Source organism: Syngnathus typhle, linkage group LG5 (genome assembly GCF_033458585.1).
Source record: "Syngnathus typhle isolate RoL2023-S1 ecotype Sweden linkage group LG5, RoL_Styp_1.0, whole genome shotgun sequence".
NCBI classification, from domain to species: domain Eukaryota; kingdom Metazoa; phylum Chordata; class Actinopteri; order Syngnathiformes; family Syngnathidae; genus Syngnathus; species Syngnathus typhle.
This window is the reverse complement of record NC_083742.1, coordinates 19,016,220-19,026,558: the sequence shown is the minus strand read 5'-3', so window position 1 is coordinate 19,026,558 and position 10,339 is coordinate 19,016,220. Positions and strand designations below refer to the sequence as shown.

At 44.7% G+C, this 10,339-nt stretch overlaps 1 protein-coding gene and 1 long non-coding RNA gene across 2 annotated transcripts; one reads left to right on the top strand and one right to left on the bottom strand.

Moving 5' to 3' along the window:
- Window positions 1–1,427: 1,427 nt before the first annotated feature.
- Window positions 1,428–8,348, bottom strand: nr2f1a (nuclear receptor subfamily 2, group F, member 1a). The gene is made up of 3 exons (XM_061278835.1): window positions 6,906–8,348; window positions 5,372–5,899; window positions 1,428–2,329 (listed from the first exon to the last, which is right to left on the bottom strand). Exons 1-3 carry the CDS (start codon window positions 7,336–7,338, stop codon window positions 2,055–2,057), a joined length of 1,236 nt encoding a protein of 411 aa, XP_061134819.1. The 5' UTR covers window positions 7,339–8,348; the 3' UTR covers window positions 1,428–2,054.
- Window positions 7,518–10,338, top strand: LOC133154260 (uncharacterized). The gene is made up of 3 exons (XR_009714450.1): window positions 7,518–7,596; window positions 7,942–10,063; window positions 10,178–10,338. It is a non-coding gene; the product is annotated as an uncharacterized LOC133154260 (long non-coding RNA).
- The last annotated feature ends 1 nt before the right edge of the window (window position 10,339 follows it).

Here is a 10,339-nt window from a genome sequence, read left to right as displayed (position 1 = left end):
GCTTTTTGTCATGCTCCTTTTGAAGACAAACAAACATCGCAGTCCCGCATGCAATCAAGCAGAGGAAACAGTAGGGGAAGGGGGGGGCATATATTTCCTCTATATCATGATCATTTCTTCTCGTATACGCTCAAAAAGCAGAATCCCACGCACAATCCATTAAACAATAAGCATCCAGTTTGTGGAAGTGCCACAAAAAAAGCTTGACCCGAGTCGCTTCACACATTTGTCATTACGCGAGGGAGCACGCGAGGACAAGCCTTCTAACAATAAGCAATATATACATTATAGCAATGGAGGCGTCAGCCCTCCCTCCCCCTTCTCCTCCTCGACACATTCTGTATACGGCGACAAGCGCACATGACGGCGTGATGCGTTTACTTGTCTTTCTGTCATCACCGTGCCAAATGATGGGCCACAAGGCAGACCGCGAGCAACACATCTGATGATTAAGAACGAGCTGCTGCTGCTGCTAACAGTCGAATGTATTAAATGTCAAACCCAAACGTCGCTCTTTGTATATGTTGCGTGAAAATTAAAACGTTTCATTTTTACCCCACCAAGAGAATGCGAACTAACTTTGACTCCTGTGCGTCACGCGCGCGCGCGCGCGCTCACACGCGGTTGCTGTAAAATTTATCTTCCATTTTGATCACGTCTATTACAGTACAACCACTTTGCAGGGGGGAGTTAATGATTTTTTTTTATTTCTACATTTTGTGTTATTTGTTATTTTGTCAAGTGACGCCCACGTTACGCGCGATAAAGTTTTATTCAAGGGGAATTTGGGAGAGGGGGCAACGGAGTTTCAAGATTTAGGTGTCTCTACTGTGATTTTTTTTAAAAATCATTGTTCTTGCCTAATGTGGTAAACTCGCAATGTTTTTACAGGTGCAAATAACAAATTTTACTTTCAGGCTACATTCAAAAGTAAAAATGTGAATGCAATGGAGGAAAATGCTTGGGGACAGACATCGTTGCCTATTTGTCTTTTAATAATACAGTCACCATCACAACTTCATCAACCGAGCCTTTCTGCAAAAAAAGCTGCATCATGGAGTAAGCAAATTGAAGGCAACAACCAATAAAATTCAAGAAACAATGATTTTTTTTCCCCTAAGACGAAACAAACAAAAAATGTATTTGAACTGATATATTAAAAGTGCTTTTTGATTTTTCATGTCTCTCCTCTGACTGATGATCGCACTCATGGCCGCCGGGGGAGGGGAAGGTGGGGGTGCAAGGTGGGTGTGGGCGTGAGGAGGAGAGGGGGGGGTCCCCCATATGTCTTATCAATAAAAATGTCCTGGGGGCGGGGAACGGGGGGGGGGGGGTTGCTGGGGGGTACGGGGTCGGTTTGTTGTTGCAGGTCCATCGTGTTGAAAAAAAAAAAAGTTCAACCATCATTGGTGATATTGTCATAGCGATTAGACTTGTTTCTTATTGTCTAAATTTCTTTATTTTTTCTTGCTTTTTTTTTTTTTTAAATTCTCACTTCAATTTTAATTCTTGGAGAACATAGCCTTGACAACATTTACCGCACTCATTATAAGAAGCAAAAGGTTATATGAAAAATTATTAGTATAGAATCACAGAAAGCCTGGTTTAGAACCAGAAAAAAATACAAAACAGAGAGAGAGAGGTACATAGACACAGGACAAATTCTTATAATTGCTTGGAAACATTATTTTCCCGCTAAGTCTTGATTCTTTTTTTTTTTCTTACTGCGCATATGATGTTTTTCCTTTTGTTTGTACTTTTTCTTACAAAAAAAAGAAAATAAAGACTAGTATTTTACAAAATGACGAGTATTGTTCTTGAAGATGCGAGCGGGTTTACACAGGTGTAAAGTCCAGTTCCAATATTTTTCTGTACATATTCCATCTCAGTCCCAGAAGACATGGGAGGGGGGAGGGGAGCAGGGGAGGGCAAAAGTCTTCCAAAGTTGTCAGAAAAAAAAAAGTCTCATATATAGTCTTCTTAGAGGATGGCTGCTGAATTTTGGTCCGTGTCCTCTCTTTCTTTTTCTTTTTTTTTTGTATGCGTCACAAGGATCATTGGATGGACATGTAAGGCCAGTTGAAGCTGCTCCCGGATAATAGCATATCCCTGATGAGCGTTTCAATAGGAGTTTTACCTACCAAGCGGACGAAGAAGAGCTGCTCGATTACAGAAGAGGACACGGTGCGGAGGGAGGGCAGCCGCAGAAGGAGCTTGCCGAAGCGGCTGGGCTGGTTGGGGTACTGGCTCCGCACGTACTCCTCCAGGGCGCACTGGGATTTCTCCTGCAGGCTCTCGATGTGTGCGGCGTCCGACAAGCCGCAGGCGTCTGCGGGAGGGACAGTGCATGGTCAGCGCCGAATATTCATTTTTAATAACGATCGCGTCATTTGCAGCAACTACCGAGTCGAATTGAAGTCCGGTGCGTCGCTTGATAGGATAAACGCACATTTAGGCTAAAGCTAATAGCAAGGTTGTGAAAAAAAAAAAAAAAAAAAAAACACTTGGCATTATATTGTGTGCCTGCTTAACGCATTTTCACTCTGCGACCCAATAAAAAGAAAGCCTTATTTTAGAAAAGCGTTTAAATATGACGTTCAACTAAATAGAAATACTCCACCCTTTTATTTCTTTTAGTCATTACGTGGATTCTTCACCTAAATCTAGCATTGTGAATTATAAATGACTAAAAATGTATTCCCGCTGTGAACTGTAAATATATTTTATTTGACAATTCGTTGTCATATTGTATTTTTTTTTTAACAACAACAAAGGACCTCTGGTATTTTTTTTTTTTGTCTCAAGTGGCATAAAAAGCCTTGGCATACGTCCTTAAAAAAAGAAAAATTCATTCAGCATGACTCCATCTTGACTTGAAGGAGTGCAATGCACAAATATGCTGCATCACACTGAGCCAGTATCATTCATGCGGAATAAACAAGAATGTAACACAAGCACAGTAATAAATAACAATAGTGTAAAAGTCAAGTGTGCAGTAGCATTTGATATTTTTCGGGGGGGTAGATTTTATAGTAAGGTGAGCATGTGAGGGTCCAATAGCCGGCGTGCTCTTGATGTCTACACTCTGGAGATTCAAGTTTTCAGGAAACCCAAACGGCCCTGATGAATGTGAAATTACTCTGCTTGTAATGTGACCTAATTACTCCGCAGTAAGCTGTTAAGTCATTCCGCCTCTTCTCTCCATAGACCACTAAGGCCTGTTTTTTTCTCCCTCCTACCCCCCCCCCCCCCCCCCCCTCCTCTCGGGAGCCTATAGCATTGCATGGCCGCTAGAAGCAATCACATTTATTATAAGAGAAAGAGGGGAGGGTAAAGTCAATAGTCACTTAGAGAGAACATAAAATGTGCAAGAATGAGCTGCTGAAATGTCTGTGTCGTGTTTCATGTTTAAGCAAGCAAGGTCCAATTGGAGCTGGAAGCAGCAGTTTGCATGAACCTGTTTTGTGCACTCCACGTCATTTAGGGCAAGGATGCTGGGGGTGTGCTTTTGAGCCTATTGGTGAGTTGCGAGCTATAACTCAGTGTGGCCCAGACACAATAACCTTGTGAACCCGAGGGCAACCCTGAGATCTCGGGGTGATTTAGTGTGACCTCAGAGAGGCCGCTCAAAGAAGCATGTATGCAAATCCCTTTGGATTAAGGCTGAGTGTCCCTTTAAAGCCAAAGCAGCCAATATGCTTTAACTCCATCCAATCGAGATTTTCGCCCTTTACAATAAAATGCAGGTGAGATTAAAAAAAAGAAAGAAAGAAAGAAAGGGACAATAATGGATACAGCTGAATGTGTCTGCATGGAAAGCTGCACACGCAAGTAAAATCTCCATCAGGCCTATGTGTGTGTGGTGTGCACCCCTTAGCCCAACAATACACCCTGACATGGGAGCACATACACCAACACACACTTGCAAAGCACCATTTATGCAGCTTAGCGAAGACCCGGCGTACATGTCAATAAGAGGCTGATGTCAGTCAACTGTGTTGAAACACGACCACCATTATTTATGCATCAAATAGTGACAGCACCGAGGTTATTTATTTAAGGCAAATAATCCACGGCGCTCCTGGCAAAGCGCCACGCAGGAGCAACCTGCTTTCGGTGACCCCCCCCAACACACATTCACCACGAAGTCCATCAAGCAAACGTTACGACCCTTCATGTGGGGTTAATTTAAGTTGAAAATTGTAAACCGTAAACAAGATAAGTATGGCAAATATGCATGAATGATACGTTATGCCTGTGGTAACTGTCTACTATATTTATTCTATTTAACAGGACTGATGTGTGGACATGCTAGTTTCTGCATGAATGGGGAAAATACACGTTTGTGGTGATTTAGTTGCTTTAAATACAGTGTATTACTTTCTATACACAGCTCTGGGAGTTCATAAATATAATATGATATAATATAATTTAACATAATATAATAAAATATTAGTATAATATATTTTGTGCTGAAACCACAACCATGGCCAGTTAATTCACTCTCGAGTGCTTTCTTATTGTATATAAAAGTAAAAAAGTGAATTGGGTAATATGGAATTAATTATTCAATAAGTGATTTACAAATCTCTGTCTCATAGAAAACGTGAAAAATAAATAATGCACACTAAAAGGCGAATTGTGAAAACTGTATACACGTCCAATAGTCCTACTAAAAGTGTGGCACCGAAGTGTAAACTTGTGGCTGAGTTGAAGAAGTTTGCGGCCTATTTGTTGGCTTCAACTTTTTGCTTTCCCTTTTTAAGGACATTTTGCAAGAGTCAGCCTTCCATTCTACTGAAAAACACAAATATTTTAGGACAGCAATTACAAAAGAGTGCTATTTAAAAAAAAAAAATAAATACACAGCTATCGCTGACTGCACGGTGTGATGGGTTCAATGGCATCCTGAAATATTAGCCTGGTGAAATGTTACTCCATCTTTTCCCCTCTAACGGATTGTTTTTGTGTCGTGTTTGTGGTTACAAACGTGCCAGCTGTCACGCACTGATGGACTCTTTCACCTTTTAGGCACATTTGTTTGACATGTGTACTGAACATTTACGGCCGCTCATCTATCATCTTCAAAACAAAATAAAAAAAATGCTTCAAGTGCGGGCTATGAAATTTTACATACGCGCACGAGCGTGGAATCGCTTCCCAACTCGTTATTAGTTTTTTTTTTTTGCGCTTCTTTTTTTTCTGCACTGCGACCTGGTCTGACGCACGCAAGTGGCCACACGACACATTTATCCCATGTACAAGCCAAACCTCTTGTCAAGTTCCATTTGTGACTCCCATTTTGTTTTTTGTTTACAAGCGGCCACCACGGGCCATTGCGCGTGCGTGCGTGCGCGGACGCAATACCCACCTGACGTGAAAAGCACGATGGCCTTGAGGCAGCTATACTCTGCCGAGTCTACGTGCAGAGTCTTGAGCTTCTCCACTTGCTCCTGGAAAATCCGGATGTGGTCCATGAAAGCCACGACACGGTCCGCGGACATGGGTGAGGCGTGCAAGCCCGCTGCGGCCAGTAAAGGGGCCACGTGAAGGGGCATGGAGCACTGGGCGGCATTAAGCACAAACAACTCGCTCCACGTCAGCCTGAGAAGGGACACCTGGTCGGTGATCTGCAGGTCGGGAAAGAAAGGGATGTTTCTGGCCCACTCCACGGCGCTGAAGAGCAACCGAGCCGCCAGCTCGCAGATGTTCTCGATGCCCATGATATTGTTGGGCTGCATGCACTGGCTCCCGTACCGGGACGTGGGGTAAGGCTCAGCCCGCAGCAATAACGAGATGTATCCGGACAGATAGCAATGGCCGTTGAGGGGATCCCCGTTGGTCAGCGCGTACTGGCCTGGGTTGGGCTGTGTTGGAGGCATTCGTCCTCGCTGAACCGCTGACAAAAAGAAAGAGAAGAAGAGGAAATGTGCATCCAGGACTGACAAACATTGTTCACCGGCAACGTGGACAAGCTTCTCGGCTGTCTGTCTGTGTGCGTGTGTGGGGGAGCGAGCGAGCGTGTTTTTCACGAAAGCTCCGCTTTAAACTTCAAACTAAAGCACGACGGTGCCCATTTGTAACATCATTATAAATAAATTTAAAAAATGCTTACGTGTTTACCATGTTACACACACGCTTCCAAAGCATCCTACAGGAAATATTCTACATTTACAGCATTTATCGGCATTTTTTTAACCTTAACTGCACAATGCACAATGCAAAGTTACGCCGTTTATCACATTTATATTGACGTGGGCTTTTTCTACGTAGCAACAATGATTAGAGCAGTCAAACAAATTTGACCCGAGACTGATAATTCTCGCTCTAAATTATGCAGTTTTTGAATTTTATGCACATCAAAGCATCACTTTGAAATAAAAGGATTCCTACCATCGCTTTTGAATATTAATAACACGCCTGTGCCATAACATGAGCTGGAGCTCATTTTGGGTAAACCGAGATTACAACATTTCACGGCGAAGCTTATTGTGAATTAAAGCAAAAAAAAGATTTGACGTGTTCAAGTTGTGCGGTGGAGGCAAAACAACGATCCGAGGGGTCAAGTTGAGCGCCACGATTGAGCGTGTGTGAGCCGTCTGGTAGCTGAGACGTGCCGGCTGTGTGTACGTTCCATCCACACGCAATTTAAAAGCCGCGCAAGGATTGATGGCAGCATTGTGCGTTTGGAAACAAACAGAAGAGTGGGGTCAATCGTGCACATGCAATTTAGGTGGACAAACTATAAGCCTGCTGGCTCTAACGCGGTTGGACCAGACAGACGGAGTGCTTTGTTCGAACCCCCGAGTGGTCCCGTCCGCTGAGAATCATGCACCGCGGATGGAGAGCGCACACCGGAGCCCGGCTGCAGCAAGTGTGGTAAAGGTTTCAAAATAAATATTCACCTTCCCGCCGCATGCCCACTTTTAAGCACTTCTTGAGGCGGCAGTACTGGCACTGGTTCCGGTGGTGCTGGTCGATGGGACAGTTCCTATTGGCGCGACACGAGTACGTTAAGTTCCTGCGTACACTCCGCTTGAAGAAACTTTTGCAGCCCTCGCAGGTGAACTGGCCATAGTGCTTGCCGCTCGATTTGTCCCCGCACACCACGCATTCGATGTGCTGCTGGCTTTGCCCCGAGTTCTGGCTGCCCTTGTCCGCGGCCGTGCCCGGCGTGGAGGGGGGTCCGGGCTGGCTCGGGGTCTGCGGGGTGTGCGGCGCCGCCGACGCCGCCTGCTGCTGCTCCCTCGACGGCTGCGCTGCTGGGTTGGGGCCGCTCGGAGGTCCTCCGGCCACGTCTTCCTGCGGATCTCGCCACACGCTAACTACCATTGCCATATCTCGGCCCCGGAAAGTGCTATAGAGCGAAATGGTCGCTGCTTGTTCTGGAGCGTGGAAAGGAGAAAAGAAAAATCTGGAGCTTTTCTGCGAGACGGCTGCAAAGTCAAATCGGTGCACGGAATCTCATAGAGGAGGAGGAGGAGGAGGAGGCGGTGGTGGTGGTGGTGGAGGGGATCAATACATTCAAAATAGCGGCGGACGGCTGGAGGGGACGACCCGATCACGATGTGCAAGTATCGGGAGGCCAGTTCCAAGGTAAATTGCACTGAGCCATTCAGCAATCCCCAATTTTGTAGGAAAAGGCGAGTCCAGACGTGTTGGGGGGTTCCAAAAAAACAGTTTGATAGAAAACAGCCACAAAGGGTAAGCAATTCACATGAGCGAGTGTTTCAATAAATAATAAAAAAAAAAAAAACCTTCTTGTGGTAGAAAGACGCTCGATCCAAAGTGCTGCGGTGAATAAATTCCTTTCTCCTTTTCCACCAGTCTGTCTTCGCCGTGTGCGCAGCGCAGCGAACGCACGCACACACACCAAACTGCAGATTTGCCGCGTCTATATTCTTAAATAAAGCTCATCATCATCTTCATCATCTTCTCCAGCCGCCGAATAGAGTCCACGCCGTGTAAGACTTTCACCTCTCGTCCAGCTGGAGCCACGGAGAAAAGATATCACAGAAGGGGAGAAGGCAGCAGCAGCAGCAGCAGCAGCAGCAGCAGGAGGAAAAAAAAACCCCAACACAACTAGTAGAATATGCAAGAAGAAAAAGAAGAGAGCCTCCAAAAATGCTTTAAAGGAAGAGGAGCTGCAGAGCAATGTTTCCGAAACGGGGGGATCTGCGCGAATGTCTGTATATAGTGAACTTTGACACTACTATTGAAACTGACACGTTTCTATGGAGATCGCTGCGCCTTATATGGTGCTCATGTCAAGGAGCCAAGAGAGGGGCTGCTGGAGACTGATAATCAAAGGCGACTGACTGGCCAGAGCCCCGCATAGAGGAGGAGGAGGAGGAGGAAGAGGAGGGGGAGAGGTGAGAGAGCGAGAGGGAGAGAGAGAGAGAGGAATGGGAGGCTGAGGTTATAGCCAAGCCCTCTCTCGCTCTCCATTGGTTGGAATCTCCCTCTTGCTCTGTGCGCTGCAAAAAGTGTCTATCTTTATAGATGGGCTTGCTTAAATCACGTTTTCTTTCTGGGGGGGGGGGGGGGGTCCAGTTATTTCTAATAGAAGGATGTTTATTTTCAATACGCTTAGATGACACCATTCATTTGTTTCTTTTATTTTATCAACACAAATTTTCCTTCTAAAGGACGTCTCATTTTATTTATTTATTTATTAGTATTATTTTTTACTCATCTATTGGACAAATTCATCACTTCCACCGAAGCGTCTCAATCTTCCGTGATTGTGGACATTTTTTGCAGCGTTGCCATCTCACCACTGGGGGCTCTCTTTTTCTTCTTTTTTATTTTCTGTATTTTTGACAGCCACAATTTACATGGACCTCGCTCACTCCTTCGCCGCTATTTACTTTGAAACCTGATTAGTATGGCTCGTCCATTGTGGCCAAAAGGGAGACAGACGTAGGAAGAACCCCCGGATAGAAAACGTGCAGAGAAAAAAAAAAAAAAAAAAAAAAAAAAAAAAAAAAAAGGCTGGGGGGTGACAAAAGCTTTTACGCACGCCAAATAATCCACTCAAATTGCGGGACGGAAGTGGTGGTCTTGGACTGGTGTCTTTATTCCAAAATGTGTCATGCTTAGGATGGAAGCTCGTGCATGTGTGGGAGCTTCGGCATGCATGCGCATTGCGGTACACGCGCTGGAGAAACGCTCCGGTGTAGCTGATTGAAACTTACATTGTGCCGTGAAAGAAACACGTGAGGATGCAATTAGAAGAATTCTGCATTCAAACAACGCGTGTTAACAAAAATGGCATGCAAAGATGTCATCATAAAGAGAAGGGGGAAAAAAAAGGGGGGGGGGGGAATACAGCAATTAGCCGGGTCCCTTCTTGTGACTAATGACATAGCCGGTGTCACATAATGTCTTCATAATGACGCTCATTGACAATCATGTGAACTTATTTGGGGAATTTGCATGGGGATTCCGGCTTTTTGTGTGAGGATTTCTGCAGGCTTTCTCCCCCCTGTGAGTCGGAAAAAAAAAATGGATCGCGCTGCCATCTAGCGTACATTGTACAATTACAACCTCCATAGGAGCCAATGCACGAGTAGGAAAGATTGCTTTTCAGATTTTGTGCTTTTCAAAGCTCTCACGAATAATAAACATCTAACTGGCCATGTCTGTAACATTAATAGTATGAATGATAGAATTGCGTTATTGTAGTAAAGAGGAGTCAAAGGAACACGCAAGAATATATGAATACTAATATTTGTGTCTTTGACGTGGAGAGAGAAAATCATATTTAATACAACTGCACAGAGCGGCAGAATCCTATCAGTTATTATAATCGGTTTTCATTGAAAATATATAAATGAACTCTTAAATGGAAGTCCTTGCACAGAATTCTTTAGCACGCGGGCATATTTGTGTATAAATGGAGCTTAAATATGCAAGTGACCCTCTTTGGAAGCTCACAGGAGGGATGGCGTGTTTTTTCCCCTTTCTTTAAAGTATTCAACAAGAGAGCTCCCTCTCCTTGTCTCCTTCTCGGACAACTCCAATGAAAACTCCCCGGCCATGTCTGCAGCTCTTTCAAAAGGTGAAACCAATACGATTAAATCGGCCAATGTTTTTTTTTTTTTACTCCATGCGAGTGTATCACTCAGATTTTACTCCACAAATCGGGGTGTTTTTTTTTTTGTTTTGAAAAAAGGGGTACCGCGCGCAGGACGAGCACACACGGAGGGGCAGCGAATGGGGAGCAGAGCTGGGGGAAAGAAAAAAAGGGAGAAAGTGGACCTCAGTGGGGTATTAGGGGGAGAAGCACCGTCGATGGCGGTTTGCGTGGAGCACCGGCAAAAAAAAAAAAGGCAAG